Source organism: Carassius gibelio, chromosome B25 (assembly GCF_023724105.1).
Source record: "Carassius gibelio isolate Cgi1373 ecotype wild population from Czech Republic chromosome B25, carGib1.2-hapl.c, whole genome shotgun sequence".
NCBI classification, from domain to species: domain Eukaryota; kingdom Metazoa; phylum Chordata; class Actinopteri; order Cypriniformes; family Cyprinidae; genus Carassius; species Carassius gibelio.
The window spans coordinates 13,178,213-13,200,780 of NC_068420.1; the positions used below are offsets into that span (position 1 = coordinate 13,178,213).

General features: G+C 35.4%; 3 protein-coding genes across 7 annotated transcripts; 2 read left to right on the top strand and 1 right to left on the bottom strand.

The window, feature by feature from the left end:
• Positions 1 to 4,083: 4,083 nt before the first annotated feature.
• Positions 4,084 to 10,654, bottom strand: LOC128014535 (enhancer of mRNA-decapping protein 3). Of its 3 annotated transcripts, none has more exons than XM_052598172.1 (7): positions 10,492 to 10,654; positions 10,074 to 10,246; positions 9,762 to 9,988; positions 8,753 to 9,097; positions 8,527 to 8,680; positions 8,227 to 8,444; positions 4,084 to 6,334 (listed from the first exon to the last, which is right to left on the bottom strand). In XM_052598172.1, the coding sequence occupies exons 2-7, from the start codon at positions 10,235 to 10,237 to the stop codon at positions 6,000 to 6,002; spliced, it is 1,443 nt and encodes a 480-aa protein (XP_052454132.1). In that variant the 5' UTR covers positions 10,238 to 10,246; positions 10,492 to 10,654; the 3' UTR covers positions 4,084 to 5,999. The 3 variants fall into 3 exon arrangements, with proteins under 3 accessions (XP_052454132.1, XP_052454130.1, XP_052454131.1); XM_052598170.1 differs by having other exon boundaries at positions 9,696 to 9,988; XM_052598171.1 differs by having other exon boundaries at positions 9,696 to 9,988; positions 10,447 to 10,645.
• Positions 10,655 to 13,308: 2,654 nt separating this feature from the next.
• On the top strand, positions 13,309 to 15,523 carry kxd1 (KxDL motif containing 1). 3 transcript variants are annotated; one of them, XM_052598072.1, is made up of 5 exons: positions 13,309 to 13,530; positions 13,612 to 13,713; positions 13,821 to 13,973; positions 14,415 to 14,461; positions 14,962 to 15,523. In XM_052598072.1, exons 2-5 carry the CDS (start codon positions 13,616 to 13,618, stop codon positions 15,216 to 15,218), a joined length of 555 nt encoding a protein of 184 aa, XP_052454032.1. In that variant the 5' UTR covers positions 13,309 to 13,530; positions 13,612 to 13,615; the 3' UTR covers positions 15,219 to 15,523. The 3 variants fall into 3 exon arrangements, with proteins under 3 accessions (XP_052454032.1, XP_052454031.1, XP_052454030.1); XM_052598071.1 differs by having other exon boundaries at positions 13,357 to 13,510; XM_052598070.1 differs by having other exon boundaries at positions 13,360 to 13,713.
• A 128-nt stretch (positions 15,524 to 15,651) lies between these two features.
• ergic2 (ERGIC and golgi 2) lies at positions 15,652 to 21,824 on the top strand. Its single transcript, XM_052598068.1, has 14 exons — positions 15,652 to 15,810; positions 16,095 to 16,240; positions 18,132 to 18,240; positions 18,345 to 18,391; positions 18,470 to 18,537; positions 18,615 to 18,655; positions 18,759 to 18,860; positions 18,964 to 19,059; positions 19,194 to 19,249; positions 19,468 to 19,566; positions 20,168 to 20,265; positions 20,415 to 20,577; positions 20,654 to 20,733; positions 20,813 to 21,824. Exons 2-14 carry the CDS (start codon positions 16,135 to 16,137, stop codon positions 20,876 to 20,878), a joined length of 1,131 nt encoding a protein of 376 aa, XP_052454028.1. The 5' UTR covers positions 15,652 to 15,810; positions 16,095 to 16,134; the 3' UTR covers positions 20,879 to 21,824.
• The last annotated feature ends 744 nt before the right edge of the window (positions 21,825 to 22,568 follow it).

A 22,568-nucleotide genomic window follows, 5' to 3' on the forward strand; every position in this document is an offset into this window, starting at 1 on the left:
TACTGCAAATACAGTAATTATGTTATATTTGCGGTTGTAACTAGAAGAGATACATCTACAGGGTAGCTACCAACAATAAATATTATCTTCTACCAATTAGATTGCCCTTAGAGTAATGCAGATACATTAAATATCGTTGTTTAGCATGAGAAAATGGACGCGATATTGATGTGCGCATTAGGGATGTGCACAGCGATGCTGCAGTATCGAGTTATCGATACTCGGAAGCTACTTTTGGTATCGATATTTCTGCAAAGTACCGATACTTAATTATATATATAATATTTCCTAAGAAAGGCTTTAATTGGCTAACATTTGTGAATTCACTTAAATGTTATTTATTTCACTTTATTGGTAAGCAGATAGGCTGTATGAGGCAAGGTCCATACTTTCTCCCAAGGTATGTTCTCTACAATGCTATTCCAATAAGGTATTATGTAAGGAATCATTATTATCTCTCTCTGAAAAAGAGCTCTAATTTAATAGTTATTTTTTGTTGATCTACAGAAAAGCATACATTTGGAAATGTAATACCTTGCAGTTGCAATAGAAAAGACACACCAGATGGAATGGCATTGAAAACAACACCGTATTCTTCAGCAGATACAGGCATATTATATTTCTGTAAGAAATCTGAGTAGTTGTAGAGTCTGCCTTGTGAATTAAAAAGCTGTCCAACTAAACAAAGATTGTTTTCAACCCAAATGTCAAAGAAAAGTGATTTATTCTGTAAAGAATGTCCTTATTGTTCCATAAATAATATCTGTGCAGAGAAAAGTTGTGTTTGTATATTAATGACTAGGCCAAGAGCATCTGCTTATGGAAACTAGAAAGTTTGAGAGGGGTTTTAAAAAAATTATAATTACAAAGTAAAAGGAAATTCAGGCCACCAACTTTACAGAAATTATAATAAGGGATAAAATTCCAAAGTGAGATCTGGGAGGCATCATTCAGAAATAAAGTAGTGTCGTCAGCCAGCTGGCTAATAATAATTTGTGTATCATCAATTGTGATACCTTGCAAATTATTAGTGGAAATAATGAAACTGAAAAATAATGTAAAAACTGAGAGGCAAGTAAGAATAAATATGGAGATATAGGATAGCCTTGTCTTACTCCACGTGACAAATTGAATCTCAGTGAGGTTCCAAAGTTTAATTTAATAACACTATTATTATTTCTGTATAATGTCCTGGTGGCTTTACAAAAATGATCTCTAAACCCAAATTTGTCAAGAGCTTGAAATATGAACTAGTGCTCAAGCGAATCAAAAGCTTTGTAGAAGTCTAAGAAAAGCATGAAACTTTATTAAAAGTTGAGATTTTCGTAGTCTAGAAGATCTAAGATTAATTTTAAATTGTTCGTAATATGACGTTTCTCCATTAAACCTGATTGTGATTTATCAATAATAGAGTTGAGGACATTTTTCCTTCTTCTTGCTAAAACTGAAGCTAAAATTTTGTTTTCTAATGATTATTTAAGAGGGTGATTGGGCTCCAGTTTTCTAGACACTCTTTATCTTTGTTGAGTTTGGGTATCAGGGTGATAACTTCTTGTGTCATGGTTGGTGGAAGTGCTTACAATTCAAGACTTTCTTCGAACACTTTTAATAAGGATATTTTTAACAAATATCTTATATAGGCTATTAGCTCAGCGGTTAGACCATCACTGCCTGGACTTTTATTATTTCTTAAACTCTTATTTGCCTGTTCAATTGCTGAGATATATCATCATCACAAGCTTTTTTTTTATCTTCTAATGAAATAACTTTATTTAGATTGACACGATTTGGCTGAATTATTACAATATCTTATAATAGCGTAAGAAATAGCGTATGGGTCTGTCACGTGATTAAGGAATGTCTTAAGCCCGAAAACTTGTCTGAAAAGAGGTGACGTGAGCTAATCACAGACTGAAGACCCAGGTAAAGCATTAATTAATATTTTCTGTTTATTATAGCATTTTAGTTTTGTATTGTTTGTAGTGTGATCAAAGTTTGTGTAAGTAATAGATGTGTTGGGGAAGTAACACGTAACATTTTAATTACACTTTGCTAAAATGAGCGAAATGATTCGATAAAAGATTCGTTCATTTTGCTGAACGAGACTCAAAAGTCCGAGTCGTTAAAATGATCCGAACTTCCCAACACTAGCATGAGTCTCACCGGTAAGGCTTGGCTTATGAATATTAATTAGGTGACGAGATGTGATTTGACGCAATACGTTGATAGGTTGCTGGCCAATGACTGATGTTTTAATGACGTCTCGTTAATATTAATGAGATTGCGTAAACGGACGCTGCGGGAAGGTGACCAAGCAACTTAATATTTATGACCCACTTTTTCCGTGGTAGGATCATAGACTGTATGGGTAAGATTCATAGACAGTAGCGACAGCACGCGCTTTTAAAGGGAATTGCATCAATAAAAATATTCACACATTAAATAAAATAATAATCATAATAAATGCATGCTTGTAGGGTATTTTTATGGAATTTTTGGAAGTAGAAAGAGATTTAATTAACTGTAAATAAAAAAAACAACAGTCATAAAGTTATGTTTCCATTTTTTTTTTATTCAATCCTTACACTTCAAAGTCGACAATGTTAGGCATGTAAGGTTTCCAGTGATATCAGAACTATGCCGAACAGATATGTCACTAATTTACAATTAATAGTAACAATGTTGCTGTCTAAACCAATATTGAATCGTGTTTTGCCTTATACAACAGGTGCAGAGATAAATGATAAAATGACGCAATGCCAACAACCTTTACCTCATGCTTTTGTCAAGAAAAAGGCGTAAGAATGGAAACCTGTGGAAAGAAACCAAAAAGTAGCTTTCAACTTTTGACACTGAACAAAACCCCCTCAAGCCTTCAGAGGCATGTTTGATGACATCACTGTGGGGGAGCCACACAAATGAACGTCACCGTAGAACAACAAAACATTTTCCACATTTTTTTTGTTTGGTCAGATTTTAGAAGCAAACTCCTACAGAGGAATGATTTATATCAAACTATATTTTACCATACATGTAAGCACACGTAGTGCTTGGGTATCAAACAATATTCAACTGAATATTATGACCAATTAGTTTTGTTTTTTGCAAACCAAATGAAAAAGAAAAAAAAAATTGTACAGCAGTAATAATAATTCTTTTTTTAATCTCAAGTAACAAGTCGCAAAAAGTGATTTTGGCACCAACTTGAAGCTCTTTTAGTGCTGTTTCTGCTGTATTATTAGACATACATGTTTGATTATCTGTATTTAAACACCATAAGACTGTGACAGTGCAATCTCAATATTATCATTAACTTATTAATGTGCCCAATAACGGCCTCTCTTTTTTATGGCGTCTTTGTTTTTAAGCTCAAAAGCCAATTTCAAGGAGCCAGAGGATCACCAATGAATGACCTTACAGACACAAACATCAACAGTGAAAAGAAAAGAGGGGGGAAAAAAAGCCAAGAATTTTATAATTTCCTCAAGAATGAGAAAAGGTGATGTGTAAGGTCTGTTGGTTTCTAGTTTATCTAAACACTTGTGACAAGACAAATTAGACATCTGGGGTGGTCAACTCCAATGAGGTTACCCCTAGATTGTACATAGCTTAACTAACATAAAGAAAAAGAAAAAAAAAGCGCCGTGGCTTATGACCAGAAAACTGAGATAAAACACTCGAAAAGGAATCTAATTTAATTTTGAGAGAAAAAAAAGAACACAAAATATTTGCTAGTCAAATTCAGAAGCCGTCACGATGAAGCTTCAATGAAAAAACATTTAGTAAAAAAGTAAATTAGTCTGATGAAAGCAGTACATTATTTCCTGGTGTCAGTTTTGTAACAATTTTAAGTTCATTATTGTTGCATATGGATCTTTTATAGAGGATTTGCGAGTCGTAAGTGCCTCTCATTCAAACTGAAGGCATACGGTAATCTGCAGATTCAAACAAATATTTCCACTCCTGTCCTCATCAGTGCTTTTGCAAAACTCATTCATTACCCAAAAGAACTGAGTGTGCAGCACACACTGTGTTATGGGTTTGTTGTGCGCATAATAATACAACCTGTAATAAAATCACAAATCAATTTCAGCAAGCAGGTTTATTGCAACACATGGAGCATCTTTCTTAATAAAAGATCCTTGTTTGTGCTAACCAAACAGGCTGTGCTGACTCAATATGAAACCCATTTAAAACCGGATTTCATAAGCTGCTTATTTGTGAGCACTGAGAACTGAAACTAATGCAAATGAGGTAAAGCACAGTAATGAATTTTGCGGTAGAAAACTGGTGGTATTGGCCAATGATTGCTTTTAAATGCTCAGAATTGGTCCAATGGCAACCAACATCCCAAACTAGTTTTTTAGTACACTTACCTTAACATTCAAGTGTGCAACAATTTATCACTGCTAAGATCCCAGTCAATCTGACATATTTACAGCACACTGGGCTTGGTCGACAAAGCAAATAACACTTTGTAAGAAATTTAGCATGCAATGAACTCTCAGTGCCTTGACACTGACTTTGATCAATCTGGCACAAAAAGAAAGAAAAGGGGGGACGAAACCCCCATCTAATGCAGATTTGTTTTCTATGGGACAAATTTAAGTCAGCATCTGCAATTATGAACTAAAAGCTTTTTTTTCTTTTGGATAAAATATGATTCAAAAATGCCATAAGACCAATTAAGTCGCATGAAAGGATTAGTTCACTTTCAAATTAAAATTTCTTGATCATTTACTCACCACCATGTCATTCGAGATGATTATGTTGTTCTTTCTTCAGTCAAACAGTTTATTTTTATTTCTTCAAAGGTTTTTCATGAAAACATTCCAGGATTCTTCTCCTTATAGTGGACTTCAACGGCTACTAAACGGTTAAAGGTCAAAATGACATTTTCAGTGCTGCTTCAAAGCGCTCTACACAATACCAGATGAGGAATACGGTTCTTATCTAGCGAAATGGTCATTTAAAAAAAAAAAAATAATAATAATAATTGTATATGCTTTATAAACAGAAAAGCTCGCCTTGCACTGCTCTGCGATGCGCGTCCATGACTTCACGTAATACATAATCACATTGATAAAGTCACGCTTGACTCACTCAGTGTTTACAAATGTGGAGGAGGAGGACCGTTCCAATGTTGTTGTATGTTCAATGACACACATAAAATGTTTTTGTAAACTGCGTTTGACTTTAGTCTTTGTAAGTTCGGCTTGTAAACACCAAGTTGGTACTTCTGCCTACGTCACGCGTGACCTTTTCAGTGTGATGATGTATTACGTCAAGTCGTGGATGTGCATCGCAGAGCAGTGCAAGCAGAGTATTTCTGATTATAAAGCATATGCTTTTAATTTTATTTTTTTTGACAATGAAGATTTCGCTAGGTAAGACCCTTGTTCCTCTTCTGGGATTGTGTGGAGCGCTTTGAAGCACCGAAACTCATTTTGACCTTTAACTGTCTGGAAGCCGTTGGAAGTCCACTATAAGGAAAGAAATCCTGGAATGTTTTCATCAAAAACCTTAATTTCTTTCCGACTGAAGAAAGAAAGACGTAAACATCTTGGATGACATGGGTGGAGTTAATGATCAGGAAATTTTTATTTGAAAGTGTAAGCCAGTTGCTGTTTTTGTGACATAACTGCACATTTAATGGGTTATGAAAGTTTTCTCATTTCCTTCCCCAAAAAGATTTAAATAAATAAATCAGCCTTGTGTATTAAAACGGCTGTTTGAAAGATTATTGTAAGACTGTTAGAATGCATCAGATGGCGAGTATACTGATGTTGGTTCTGCTTTGAACATATCAGGTTTGTCACAAGAGCTGGTATTGTTTCCGTCACTTCCCTTTGAGGAGAATAAGCACAGAAGTATAGAAGAACTTGAGAAAAATACAGACTGAGAAGTTCCAGTTCTGCTGCAACATTCAAACCGAGGTCCGTTCATTCTTAAAATCTTTAAGGCAGGTTCAGAAAGCCTTGACCGTGAAAGTCAACGGCTTATTCGGAGTGCAGCGGGATGACAAATTTACATCCGAAGGGGGAGTGGTATTTGATCCCCACTTCCTGGAACACCTGTCTGGGAATGCCGATGTCACACAGGTAGACTCTGCCGGCCCCCTCGGAGAGAGGCAGTGGGAGGCCCAGGGAAAGTGACCATTTTGCTTCCACGGCATGTGCCTGTCCACTTACTGGAGGGTCGATGCTCAGTACCGGGGCTCGGTTCTGATTGGCCCAGTCGGCGGCGGCCTTGTACCAGGGCTGCTCCCTCAAGAATCCGTTTTCATGCGAATCCAGGCAGTTTATGACCAGGTCAACTGGCGTCTCGGGCAAGTCTGAGGGTGAAATTACATTTTGTGGATAAGAATAATGCAGTTTAATGTGTATTTTTCATTTACACCTCCACTGGCGTTCAGAAGTGTTCTGGTATACTATCTCAGGAGGGTGGGTGGGAGCAAAGTTAAACATGTTCCTGCTATTCAGAGTGGAAGTTTCCAAGACTTTCGAAGCCCATCTAAACAAAGCATTCAGGTGGGTGTGTTAGGAAGATATGTGACAGACAGAAACCATGATAAAGGTTTTTGGTTTCGTCATCAAAATTTGTGTTGATGGAAACAGATCTTTGGGTGGGGGAGGGAGAATCAGATGGATTACACCTAGTGAGCACTCAAGTTTATAAGGGGTGCGCAATATTAAAATTCTGGATATTAAGAGAAGCTGATTATCATTTTCATTTTAGAGCTGATAACTGTTAAATAAACTATTAAAACTGTATAATACTTTGACTAAATAAATTACAAATAACACTAGGAATTAAAATCGATCGATTTATATGTATTTTGGGCATCAAAAGAGTATTTTTAAAGATTCCCTTTTGAATTAAATATATTTATTCAGCTAAGGTGCCTTAAATTGGTCAAAAGTGACAGCAAAAACTTTATCATTGTTACTAAAAGCAACTTTTTCTATAAGTTCTGCTCTTTTGAACTTTATATTCCAAGAATCGTAAAAAGTCAATAATTTCACATACTATATATCTATATTTTTCTACATTGATAATAATAATAAACATTTCTTCAGTATCAAATTTCTGTAGGATCATGTGACACTAAAGAATGGTGTAATGAAGCAAAACAGACTTTTTTCAAAAACAAAAAAAATCTTACCAAACACAGTGTGTGTTTATCTCCAATATCAACCAGTAATACTGATCATTTTAACCTTTTAAATGTCACCCCGTCCCGTATACGGGACGCCTACGTTGACTATACTATATTACAATCAAATTTAATCTAATCTTGACAAACTATATATCGTTGGAAAGGTCTAAGACTCCCAAATATATAATATACCAATATTTTTTGTAAAAAATTATGTAGGAAACGTAATAGATGAATTTATGACAAGAGTGCACCCTCAGAAATCTACATTACAAAAGGAGCTTTGACCTTCGTTTAAAAAAAAAAGACTTCCTCGTTGCCTTTTTCTCTATCACATTTTAGAAACCATCAGAAGTTATATATCACTTGAAAACATAAAATCTCAAAATTCATCCTTTAAAACCCATTTTAAAATCAGACATTGCATTACCATGTAAATGGCACATCAAAATCATGTTACAAAATGTTTTCAGTCATGAATTATAAAAATTTAGGTTTGTATCATGCATATTCAAGTCTATCTTCAAAAACGTGAGTGACAGTTAACAGGTTAAAGAAAATATCATAGATATTAGGGGTGGGAGATAGGACCAAAACCTTATTTCATGACATATATCACAAAATAGTTAAATTAGGTTTTTATGGAATCAAAATGTTTGATACCAAAGAAACCTCCTAATTCTTGTTACCTGCATCAATATCCCAAAAATAAATAATAAAACTCAACTGCAATGAAGACTAGTAAACAGTCAGGGATTAAATAGGAATAAAAAACAAACGAATTACAATAAACTACAGTAGAACAAATAAATAAGAACTGCTACATACTGTACATTATATGAAGTAATTAAATGTATAAAAACACTGCATATTTTTCACTATGTAAACAAACCTTTTCTTATTAAAGTTACAAAAATATGCCAATATGCTGTTACACGTGTTATGCTTAAAAATGCATGCAAATGAGACGATCTCTACTGGTTAATCGTGTCTACTGATATATCGCCCAAAAATGTACACTGTTGTATCATGAATGATTATTAAATATTGATGCAATAGTGTCACACCTTTCACATTAGAAACCAGTTTGCCTCCCGTCTTCCCGAAAAGTGCGAGTTCGCTGGTGATGGCCTCCAACATCTTGACGAAGTTTGGCAGGAAAAGGATGACCTCCACTTCATGGTTGGCCAAGTGACGGCCACAGCTGATGCCCTGAGCGCCCTGGACATGTGGTCCACACAGCAGGGCCACCGTGGGCCGCTGATGTACATTCTTTGGGGTAAGTCTACGAGAAGAACCAGACCAATGACATCCAGACCTGCTGGAGATATTTTGATTGTGCAATTTCTGTTTAAGCCCCCACAAACCTGTTCGGGCCTCCAAGTAGCGTGAGGGCCATCTGACTCGCACATATGCCCGTCATCTCAAGCCTGCGCTCCAGAGAGAGACCATGACTTTCTGCCGCAGCTAATAAACGCTTGTGCAACTCGAAAGAGATGCTGGGTACCACCAGCCCTGAGTCTGGGAGAAACAGCATAAATAAAGGCGAAATAAGAGAAATTATAAAACAATATAATGAGGTCAGAGTCTTACCAGTGCTATATTCTTTGGTTCCATTCTGTGGAACCGTGATCTGTCTGTAGACGACGGGTTTGGCTTCTAGGATGTTCTCGTCGTGCCGGTATCGTGATGGCGTTTGCTCTCCAGGCGTTCCTCGAGATCTCGCGCCGTTGCCTCGGCGTTCTGACGAATCGATCTGCGAGAACACCGCAGCCTTGTCGAACAGCGCCAGGTTCCCCTCAAAATCAAAGTCCTCATCGGGAACATCGTCCATACCGTCTCCAAAACACTCATCGTCTCTGTTCTTCATATGACCTCCGTTCTTCAACCCATTCTTTTTGGGCGTGGCCTGATTTGGGCCTCTGCAACTAGACGACCCTACAAACGGTTATAAAGGGCATTAGTTGATAAAATCTCTTTTATGACTTTTCATAGACCACATTCCAGCTGTTTTCTTCCAATGTAGCATGACTATAAAATAATAATCATGCATTTATTGAGAGTATTAGGAAACAGAAACATTATACAAAATAAGATTGTAATACTAATTAATTTAAATGTATTATATTCTTAATTAATAATATTTATGCGTTTCATTGATGGTTTGGCATCAAAATCAACAAAGCATTTATTTAACTAAACCTTGTAAAATGAAATCATTTTATTTTAATTAAAACCTTTTATTCTTTTACAGTGGATTGTTTTAAGAGTAACAATTTGTTTTAAATAATATTTTATAACAAAAATAATAAGCCTTGTTATTAATTTTATTATTAATAAGTAATCCAATTTATATTTAATAACAACATTTAAGCCAAATTGAGCAACTCTACAAACAAGCACAGCAAACCTTTTTTTAATTGCATTTTAAATTGCAATTTCCCAAATAACACCTGAATAATAATATATCTAGAAATTAAAATTCAGTTAAAATCTGAATGATAAGGTTCAATATCTAATGACACAGAAGACTCACAAGAGTTGTGTCTTCGTCTAAAGCCTTTACTTTGGACAGCCATGTCCATGTGACGTTCACCGTAACTTTTTGAGTAGTGTGGCACCGGAGACACCCCTCCTTCCTGTGGTTTGGGTTCGGTTTTATTAGGGACCATCACAGGAGTGCTACTGACCGGGGCGCCACCACCACCCTTATCCTTGCGTCCGCTAACGAGAGTCACTGTGGAGCTGGTGTCTGGACCATTCTGCTTTGGGACTTCAGTGGAACTCTTATGGATCTCCAGGATTTTGAGATCTTTAATGTCCATGGCACTGTTAAAATCATTCATTAAGGATCAAAAACAGACACCACAATGATAAACATTGACCCTTTCAGGATCTTCCTTTTATTACTCACCTGAAGGTGACCTCGGGCACAGTGCACTTGACTCCATTGTGGAAGGGATGTCTGAGAGAGATGGTCTGGCTGGTCTGATCTACTGAAGACACTTCTCCTTGATACACTCCTAAAGTTGCTCCACAGTGGATAGAAACAAGACAGCCAACCCAGTCTGCTGCCATTCTTACCAACTGAAATGAGATTTTAAAATTCTTTATAACACTTTTAAATTGAAACAGAACTTAAAACAGTTATTTAAGAGGGGAAACATTAATATATGGGAAATTATGGCAAGATGAATTCGAGTATTGAACGTTAGCTTGGGATGGGAAGATGCTAATGTTAGCCAGCTCGGTGTAACGTTACAGGACGCAACGGCTTTTTAACCTACTTTTATCGTCGTCGGTCAAATGAAACTTGTAATGTAAGTCCTCACCTGTTGTCAAAAGTAAATCCGTTGAATAAACAAAAAACTGGTATACTGAAATATATTTTTGATTAACTCTTCTGAAGAGCTCGAATGCGTGAAAGGCTTCTTCTATTATGATTCACTGAGCGAGTCTCAGCTTTGAATCTGTTTACTGCCACTTACTGGCTAACCGCGGAAGTACATTGAGTTACATCTTCTTCTTCTTCTTCTTCTTCTTCTTCTTCTTCTTTCGGGTTTAATCGCGGTTGGGAACTCATCTTGTGCATTACCGCCACCTACGAGACTGGAGTGTGGGTATTAGAATGACATCAAAGGAGAGGTGAATAAAAAAAATATATAATTAATTAATTAAATTTAAAAAATATATATAAAACCTTTACAAAAGAAAATTCCTTCCTATTAAATTCTTAATTAAATTATTAAATTCTTAATTAAACAAAATTAATAAATTGCTTATACTCCCAGATGCTTTCCATAATAAATGCTCAAGTGTCATGCATTGTCCATCCATCTGTGTCTTTAATTCTGCCCTATCTTCGTCATACTTTTTGCAGTCTAACAGTATATGCTTCACTGTCTCTTGCACATTACAAACAGTGCATAATCCAGTGGGATGTTTTCCTATTCTGTGCAATGTTGTATTTAAACCAGTGTGACCTTTATGATGGTTTTGACCTCTGCTCTAATTATTGGTATTTGTACAGCTACTGTTTCATGCTTTATAGAATTTTTTGCTAGCATATCGACAACTTAATTTCCTTTCACCCCCACATGGGCAGGAATCCAAAGGAAGGAGACAGCCATTCCCTTATTATGAAGCGTGAGAAGCAAGTGAAGTATTTGATAAATGAGGTCTTGTCTACATGACGCTCTACATTAAGTTACAAGCAGAGGTGTACACTTAATCTTAAATTAAGCAATTATTGATATTAATACATACTTGTATATTTTCATGAATATTTTTATAATGTAGAATTAGGAAATGTTTATTATTTTATATTTTTATATAACTACAATATTATTAACTGCAATCAATTACTGCAATATTTTATCGATTTAATATTAATTGATTATTATATCATATTTTTTCATTTATTAACTATTAATACATATGAAACACACACACACACACACACACATATATATGTGTGTGTGTGTGTGTGGCCCTGGACAACAAAACCAGTCATAATTAGCATGGGTATATACATAGAAATAGCCACCAATACATTGTATGGGTCAAAACTTAATTTTTGATTAGTAATATGCATTGCTAGGAACTTCATTTGGACAACGTCAAATGCGATTTTTCTCAATATTTAGATTTTTTTTTGCACTCTCAGATTCTAGATTTTCAAATAGCTGTATCTCGGCCAAATGCTGTCCCATCCTAACAAACCATACATCAATGGAAAGCTTATTTATTCATAAATATGTATATTAGTGCTGTCAAATGATTAATTGCAATTAATAGCATTCAAAATAAAAGTTATTATTTAAATGATGTATATGTGCATTGTGTATATATAAATACACACACATGATGTATGTATTTTAGAAAAATATGTTATGTTTATATATTAAATATATTTATAAATTATATAAATTATATGAATATACATATATGTATGTAAATAAATGCAAAAATGCTCAAAATACAAACATGCATGTGTGTATTTATATATTCATAACAACACAGTACACACATATACAGTATTATGCAAATAAAAACTTTTTTCTTGGATGTTATTAATTGTTTGACAGTACCCATATATGTGTGTGTGTGCATAAATCTCATTTTTAAAAAAACTGATCTTTATGACTGGTTTTGTCATCCAGGGTCACATATGAGTGCTAATTATAACATAAAACCAACACCAAATTCCCATTCCCAATCTCAATTCGAAACGCTGAGTTTTTACTCATTTTCAAAAAACATTTAAAGTCACATCTTTTTCGCCAGCCATTGACCAATGTTCTCTCGTTGGTCTGATTGCTTCTATTCTCATTTATAAGTCGCTTTGAATAAAAGTGTCTAAATGATTCAATGTAAATGTAATGTAAATGTAATCAGAAACCAACCATCTTTTTGTCAGTTATGCGTGACATTATGAGAAGTTAGTGTTATTTGCTAAGGTCAAAGGCAGAGGAGGAACCTGCTCATGTCTGGTAGAAACAAATCATGCAAAGCCCGTTCACAGAAACATTTCCCACAAGCTCCAGCAGAACCTGAGATGCCTTCAGGGCTGTCTGAGCCTAGACAACCGGTGCCAGATCAATGTTTGGTTGAACAAAGATGAGGCAGGACTCTACATAACCGGCCCCTCGAGCCAGATACTCTTAATCAAGATTTGAGTTGAAGTAAATTATTGCACATACTTGCAGTGTGCTTTATTATGGTGACAGAAAAAATATTTTTATATTACATTTCAAAACTATTTATCTTCTTTATGTGACACATTATTTTACCTGAAATTTTCATTGTCAATAATAATTTAAAATAAAAATAGTTTTTACATATATGTAAATGTCAAATTGTATTATTAATATTTTTAAATTATCATTATAATTTAATTTTAAATATATAAAAATACATTATAGTGCATCATATATATAGTATATGAACTATTTATCCTCATGTGACACATCTAGTATATTTGTCATTATAGAACAATTAAAAAGCATTGTTTTATGTAAAAAAATAACTACATATCTAGGAAATCTTTCTTTATGCTTAAAAATGTTGAAAATTATTAATTATTCGATTCATTATTATCATCATTAAAATTAATCACACCCATTTTTAACCTGGAGAGCCAATCAACGCTTCCAAAGTCTCCGTGATCCCGCCTCCCGAATTACGCCACTCTCACGTGATCATATCAGAACGAGAACATCACAACAAAAATGTCTGCTTGCTTTTCGGTGCGGTAATTTTTTTTTCTCGTTTCACAAATATAGCGTTTGCGTCAAGCTTCTGCATCTGATGAAGACGTTGTTAAAATAAAACCAATCGAGACGCAAACTAGTCAGTGAATATTTTACCACGTAAGCGACTAAACTCGCATCTAACAGTTCGTTGTTGATTTGAATTATTATTAACACTAGTATCTCGTGTTTTATTAAAAGCGTCATGATGGAGCCCACAGCTTCGGGAATATTCTGTAACAGGATGCTCAGTATGGTGAACTCTGAGGACGTGAACGCCATCATTCAAGCTCAGAAACACATGTGGGGTTCCCTATCGAGTGACCTGCCTAGGCAGCATTTTTATTAATAATATTCATAACGTCACTTATTATGCTTCCAAGCTGATTTTGCTGCATGTATTCATGTAGGCTGGACCGGTTTGAGAAGACCAATGAGATGCTGATCAACTTCAACGGTCTGTCCAATGTGCGCTTACAGCAGATGAATGAACACTTTCTGATGCACACCCGCACTTTAATAGAGATGAAGAAAGACTTGGACAGCATTTTCAGACGAATAAGGTATTATATTCACAACTTAAGACATTAATTATGATGAGGTTGGAGACCTAAGATCTGATATCAACATTTCTCCCTCCAAAACAAACAAGTGTATGATAAATTGAACACATTCAAGCTGGTTTGTTGTACTTTTCTTTACAGTAAATATATCCAAGCGTAATTTTTGATCAGTAATCTGCATTGCAAAGAACTTTATTTGGACAAATTTAAAGGCACATTTTCTCAATATTTCGATTTTTTTCTTCTTTTTTTGCATCCTCAGAGTGCAGATTTTAAAATAGTTATATCTCGGCCGAATTTGGTCCTATCCTAAAAACAAACATACATCAATGGAAAGATTATGCTTTCAGCTTTGGTTTTGGATCCAGGGTCACATACTACAATTTATTATTGTGTAACATTAGTTATTTCCAATGCATAAGATAATTTGTGTTTCCACAGGACTTTAAAAGGCAAGGTTGCAAAACAATATCCAGAGGCCTTCTGCAGTAAGTTATAAAGCAGTATTTTGTATTATAATGCACTATGATTAAACTACCATTTTGGCAAAATAAATAAGAAAACACAAAAATGAAAATCAGTATCAATAAATCTTAAAACAATATTGTGACATCTAAGAAAGACTAATCAATGGTTAAATCTTAAATAAAAAATAAAAAAATCTAGCATTATCCTTTTGTAGTTTTTGCTAAATTGTTATACAAATAATCTAAAAACAAACAAAAAAATAGAATCCACAATTTAAAATTCCAATATTTACCAATATATAAAAAACTGCTGTTCTTTTAAACTCTCTATCATCAAAGACTCCTAGAAAATGCACAAAAATTTTCCACAAAAATATTAAGCAGCACAACTGTTTTCAACACTGATATTAATAAAAATACATTTGTGTTAAGAAGCCAATCAGCATTCTAGAATGATCACGTGACACTTGTGCATGTTTGGGTATACAGTAATAAAAAATTATTGTCTTCCTTTGTAACAGACATTAATGAATGTTCAAACCTGGAGGATGATGATGTAGACTTTGAGCCCGTTCCTCCCAGTGTGGCCACCACCATCACTACCACTGCGACGTCCGAACAGAGCACAGAGTCATGTGACACAAGCCCTGATGTGATCTCGCCCACCATCAGCTGCTGTTCTGAAGACCCGTCTCAAGAGCACACCGGCACACCCACCTCTGACAGCCACGAACAGCCAGTGTTACGGGACGAGGGGCCGGATTCAGCTGACATTTAGATTCATGTGTATAATTCTGTATTTACTACATACAGATGCCACTGTATGTATCAGTGGGGCGATGCAAGCTTACTATGCGGAAATGGTTTAAATTTTAATTTAGAAAAATAATGCATACTTGCATTTTGCAGATTAAAAGAAAAGTTTTAAAGGTACACTTAAAAACAGTCATGTTTACATTGTGTTGTGGCATTTTCATGCTCAAAACCACATTATTTAGTATCATTTCTAGATTCAGAAAAGTATGTCATCAAATAAAAGCTTTTGCACAGTGTAAGTCTTTTAATTAAACTCATTTGCTTGGATTTCGATTATTTTGTGGTCTAAACTTGTACTATTTCTAAAATGTAAATAAATAGTAGGAGTCGTAGTGAGCTATAGTAGTTTTCCACCCCTCCCCTCATGTTTTTGTTGACTACATTACCCATAATCCACCAGACCGGAAGCGTGCGACTATACACACATCAGCTTACCTCTCTTCCGAGTCCTCTGGATTTCTGTCCGTTATTTCATTAAACGTTCGTTGTACAAGGAGATTATACATTTGAAAATTGCAAAAACTACAATGTGCTGTTTAAAATAGCATATTAAGGTAAGCAGAAAACGAAGTAAGTAAAACGGCAAGCCAGACCAGTGCGCGGGTAGCATTGGCTAACAGTAATCATAGACAACTGAGAAATACCTGAACCTTCACAGACAAACCGTTTAAAAAAAATCAAAATTGGTCTACGTCCTAATTTATATGTGGTTAAACCTTTCGCATATTTAGCACTGGTCTGATAACAGAAAGTTAAAGTAACATTCTGTTCACAAATGTATATTAATGTGCAACTCCTCTTGATATACCAATTGACATAAACAAATGATGAATCGCAGCTTAAATTCATGAGGAAGATAACGGCCAACTGCTGTGAAGATGAGGAGGCTGAACAAAAAGAAAGCACTGAACTTTGTGAAGGAGTTGGACGCTTTCCCCAAGGTTCCCGAGAGTTATGTGGAGACCACAGCCAGTGGAGGAACTGGTGAGATCAGCCGAGATTTGATCGATAGTTTATTTACATTTTTATATTCAATTGTATATTTTCCACATTCCAGTTAAAGTTTTAGTAACCCTGTTGTGTTTTTGTCTTATTTTTAATATATATATTAAGCTGCGATTCGACTAAAACAGGTTATTTCTTCAAACTAATATATATATATATATATATATATATATATATATATATATATATATATATATATATATATATATTAGTTTGAAGAAATAACCTGTTTTAGTTATTTTAGTACATCTCTCTCTTTCTCTCTATTAATGGCAACTAAATAAAATGTTTTCAGATACCGTTATATATTTCAATTTATTTCAGTTCATGTTATTTAATGAATGTATTTATTCACATACACACACATACAGTAAAACCAAAAAATAATTTTCAGACACCTTAAACGTTTCTCACATTATCACAGTTTATTTGCTGTAGACAATACTTAAAGGGTTAGTTCGCCCAAAAATGAAAATTATGTCATTAATAACTCACCCTTATGCTGTTCCAAACATGTAAGACCTCCTTTTATCTTCGGAACACAGTTTAAGATATTTTAGATTTAGTCCGAGAGTTCTCAGTCCCTCCATTGAAGCTGTGTGCACGGTCTACGGTCCATGTCCAGAAAGGTAAGAAAAACATCATCAAAGTAGTTCATGTGACATCAGAGGGTCAGTTGGAATTTTTTGAAGCCTCGAAAATACATTTTGGTCCAAAAATACCAAAAACGACGACTTTATTCAGCATTGTCTTCTCTTCCATGTCTGTTGTGAGAGAGAGTTCAAATCAAAGCAGTCTGGATATCCGGTTTGCGAACGAATCATTCAGTTCACCAAATCCAACTGAATTGTTTTAAACGGTTCACATCTCTAATAAGCATTAATCCACAAATGACTTAAGCTGTTAACTTTTTTAATGTGGCTGACACTCCTCCTAAGTTCAAACAAACCAATTTCCCGGAGTAATTCATGTACTCAAACAGTACACAGACTGAACTGCTGTGAAGAGAGAACTGAAGATGAACGCCGAGCCAGATAACGAACAAAACATTGACTCGTTCACGAGTCAAGAACCGTTTCTGTCAGACGCGTCCGATTCGTGAACCGAGGAGCTGATGATACTGCGCATGTGTGATTCAGCGTGAAGCAGACCGACACACAGAGCGTCTGAACTGAACTGATTCTTTTGGTGATTGATTCTGAACTGATTCTGTGCTAGTGTTATGAGCCCAGGTAAACCGAAGGCTTGAATCAAGGGCAATCATCGCCAATGACGCCATTACGTCGAGCGCAAAAGAACCGATGAACCGTTTTCTTCAACCGGTTTATTGAATCGAACTGTCCTAAAGAACTACTGGTGATCCGAACACCGATGCAACCGGTTCTTCACTCGTGAACGAGTCAGTCTATTGTTCGTTATCTGGCTCGGCTCAGTGTTCATCTTCACAGCAGTTCAGTCAGTGTACTGTTTGAGTGCATGCATTGGTTTGTTTGAACTCAGAGGAAGTGTCAGGCACTTTAAAAAAAGTTAACATCTTAAGTCATTTGTGGATTAATGCGTATTAGAGATGCGAACCGTTTAAAACAATTCAGTTGGATTTGGTTTTCAAAAAATTCCAACGGACCCTCTGATGTCACATGGACTACTTTGATGATGTTTTTCTTACCTTTCTGGACATGGACAGTATACCATACACACAGCTTCAGTGGAGGGACTGAGAGCTCTCAGACTAAATCTAAAATATCCATTTATCCAAATCTAAATCCAAATACCATTTTTGGGTGAACTAACCCTTTAACATTTTCTTTCTGACTCTTCTGAAATATTACAGCTGTGGTACTGAATTAAACCCACATGATTTCTTCCTCAGTGTCTGTGTTGGCCTTCACGGCCATGGCACTCTTGGCCTTCCTTGAGTTCTTTGTGTATCGAGACACATGGATGAATTACGAGTATGAAGTGGATAAGGATTTTACAAGGTGACTCTTTACTGTTACCATAATGTAACAGAAAATTTTATTTTGTTGATCTATATACATTATTTGATGTACTAACATTTAGTTTTTATTTTTTCATCGTGTAGCAAACTACGAATTAATATTGATATCACAGTTGCCATGAGGTGCCAGTGTAAGTATATCTTTAAGTAACATGTTGTATGACTTTTAGCATAAAATCATCAAATAATCTTTATTTATATATTTTCAGTCGTTGGAGCAGATGTGTTAGATCTAGCCGAGACGATGGTGGCATCTGATGGCCTGCAGTATGAACCTGTGAGTAACCGGAGCTTACTTATTTGTTAATATCTTGCTAAAGTGGTGCCGTAACATATTTTAAAACTCTTTGGCAGGTTGTTTTTGAACTTTCTCCTCAGCAGAGGCTCTGGCACAGGTAAATTTCACATTCATTCATATGTAGCAGTTACATTTTCAACATTGGGACATACTTTTAATGTCATTTTATACATATATATCATGGTTTTTATGTCCCTCAGGACACTTTTGCTCATTCAGAACCGTCTGCGTGAGGAACATTCACTCCAGGATGTTTTGTTTAAGAACGTCATGAAAGGTGCCCCCACTGCGCTCCCACCCAGGTCAGAACACATGATGCGTATTACGCCACACGTCCAACAAGAATCGCGCGAAAATAACGCAGTCATTTCTAATGGAGTATGTCATTTTCCATTCACTCTTCAGGGAAGATGATCCCACTCAGCCTCTAAACGCCTGCCGGATACACGGATACCTTTACGTCAATAAAGTAGCAGGAAATTTCCACATCACAGTTGGCAAGTATGTCTCCTGTCATCTTGTTTTTGCATCCACTCCATTAAAAATTGTTTTTAAGTACTGCAGACCTACTTGTAGAGTTCAGATATGTGTCCGTTGTCTTTATATTTTCTCTGAATTGTGTTATTTCATTTCAGGGCCATCCCACACCCTCGAGGTCATGCCCATCTAGCGGCCCTGGTCAGCCATGAGAGTAAGCTGAAGAGCTTCTTCAGGACTAACAAAGCAATGTTCTAGAAAAAGGGGTTTTGATTCTATAGATATTATCTGAATGGCTCATTCTATGCACAACGTATCTATTGCTTTTGAATCCAGACCAGAAGGCAACATCTGTTCCACTAAAAGAGCAAATGCTGTCTTAAATCTGATGTCCAACAGGTCCGTTTGCTAATAAAGACTTTTTTATTTCAGCATACAACTTCTCCCATCGGATAGACCATCTGTCTTTTGGAGAGGAAATACCTGGCATATTAAATCCACTGGATGGCACAGAAAAAGTGTCCGCTGATCGTAAGTAATCAAAACATTTATCAGTATTTAAGGAAATAAGTGTTTCTGCATTTCTCTAATTCACTTATCATCGATAATCAATATTTTATAATTACAAATTGTTACCACCATAAATACATTTAAACTATTAATACAATTTATAGATAAGAATTAGGGCTGGTAATTTAACACTTTAAATAGATTAATTAATTAATTATGGAGAAAAATAAAGCTTTAAAATTAACGCATTTAACGCACGTTGTAATCTGTTTATCCTTTGCACAACAGTGACTTTAAATGATCTTTTAAGAGTAATTTCTCCAAATTTGATGTGCGATTAATTAATTAATCACCTCATCATGTAATTAATTAGATTAAAAATGATAATCGTTTACCAGCCCTAATAAGAATTAATAAATAATATATAACCAAACATTTTGATCATTTAAATCATGTTAAATTATACATTTAGATCAAGTCTGAAAGGAGTGTTCTAATTATTTAACTTAATTATAATATTATTGGCATAAATATAAATTCATGCTAGTAATATAATTTAAATGTACAAAATGTAAATAATAAATTAAAAATGAATATTTTCATTTTTCCCCCTTGTTGCTAGATAATCAAATGTTCCAGTACTTCATTACCATTGTGCCCACAAAACTGCAGACGTACAAGGTGTCAGCGGACACACACCAGTATTCAGTCACTGAACGGGTACAGACACCTTTAAATATATCTTCATAACCATCTGTTGTTTAAATTAGTTCTACTTGGATATTTCATTTGAAAAAGTTCTCTTTGTAAAGTACATATGACTGCCCAAGGATGATCACTGATGCCATGTTTGATTCTCTCTGCTTTAGGAGCGAGTGATCAACCACGCGGCGGGGAGTCATGGGGTTTCTGGGATCTTTATGAAGTATGACATCAGCTCTCTGATGGTGAAGGTGACTGAGCAGCACATGCCCTTGTGGCAGTTCCTCGTGCGGCTCTGTGGCATCATAGGAGGCATTTTCTCAACAACTGGTAAATGGAGAGAATATTTGCTCACAACAAAACATTGAATGTGAAATGCCTGAATGACTGTGATGTGTTTCTGCAGGCATGTTGCACAGTCTGGTTGGCTTCTGCGTAGACGTGGTCTGCTGTCGTTTTAAACTGGGGGTTTATAAGCCCAAGAGTGTAAGTAGTGGTAGTTGTGCTGCATTTTTGAATTGCTTTGGAGTCGAGCATTGATGCCCTTGTTGTCTCTCGTCTTTAGATGAGTGTTTTTGATGGCCATGTGAACAGCCTGACGCCTCTTCTTTCTGAGAATGCTGAACACTAGCTGGGCTCTCCTCCTTACGGCATTTAAAGCTCATTTCAGTCACATTTCAATCTGGATCACAACTGTTGAGTTTCAGGATTCTGTTAATACATGACATTGAGGTTGGTTGTCATTTGTGGTACTGTAAAGATTTGTAAGCACTGACACAATAACTGCTACACAGGCAGAAATCCATAAATGAGAAGATTGCATCTCCCCAGAAGATCTTGTTTGATGCAAAAATGCTTTTGGTGAATTTAAATTAGTGGGCAGCTTTTGAGAAATGTTCAGCCATTATAGAAAAACTCATTAAGACATCTTTTATTTGTCTAAAAGCAGGTATTTTAATTCAAATTAAAATTGATTGGATAAATACTCCCTTTTAAAAAGCACAGGACAAACTCTGAATATCAGATAATTTAGTTTTAGTTAAAGTGACTTTAATACAACCTTAAAAGACGTGGTGGCATCAGGAACCTTTCAGACACGACCCATCACGTCAGTATTAGGATCTAGTTGGGATTTTTGGTGATTATTCCCAACCAGTGCCAAGGTCTCCACCTCAGGATGGACTGATTGTTTAGCATCCATGTGCATTTTAAGAGATCATGATTTATATTATTGATGGATAACACCTGAGGGTCCATTAATGCAGTCAAGACTGTATTAAAGTAAGTAGTGTGAAATAATTAGTTTAAAGCATATGATAATTGATCACACTGTTGATGCATATTTTCTTGTGCCAAAGCTTTTCTAGAAATAAAGTAAATAAGGTCCCCGTAATGGTTAAATTGGAAGAACATTTCCTTTTTTAAGTCGAGAAAATTAGTCACCTATCCAGCTGTTGGTGTATTTTGCTTAATTTATGATTTTTAACATAAAGCTCTCCAGGTTCGGGATGTTTTATTTGCCTGTTATTCAGCGTGTCTCTTGAGAGTCCAAATAAAAAGTTCTGAATGCACCTGCACACCTGTGATCTGTTTTTAAGCATCGCCATGTGTCTGTTCTTGTCTCCTGAGCAGCAAAATAAAATCTTGACTCCGTATTTGATAGTTTGTAATCACTGTAAACTCGTACATTAAATGCATCTTGAAGTACAAATCACTTTTCTTAATTAAAATGAATAAATATACAATCTATTCCCATGTCAAAGAAGATTCTCATTTGTTCTTTGTTGATGCCTTCTTACTCAAAGGACTCAAGAAAGTGCAAGTGTGTGAATGACAATTACTAGAGCAGCTGGTTTAGAAAACAAATCAGAAATCCCCTTTGTTCAGGCATCAACCTGATCAAAAAAGGCCATAACTAGATTTTCATTCCCTTAAGAAAAGCGGTGCTTGCAATATTAAAAATGAAGTAAAGTAAAAAAGAGAATTCGCCAAAAAACAAAATCTCTTCATGTCATCCTAAACCCAAATGACTTTCTTTGTTAATGGGAACATAGAAGGTCAATTTTGAATAATATAAATTTTCCAGACAACAATAGTCCCTAGGTCCTTAGACTTCATTATGAAAATGTAAAGCTTAAAGAAGAAAAAAATTAAATATTAAGAGTGGCCGACTCATTCTTTGGTTGTTTTTAAAGTTTGAAAGCGGCAATCACTGTAACTGCACGGAAAAGTGCAGCCAAGACATTCTTCAAAACATCTCCTTTTCACTCCACAGAAGAAAATAAAATGGGCAGGTTTGCAATGACATGAGGATGACTAAA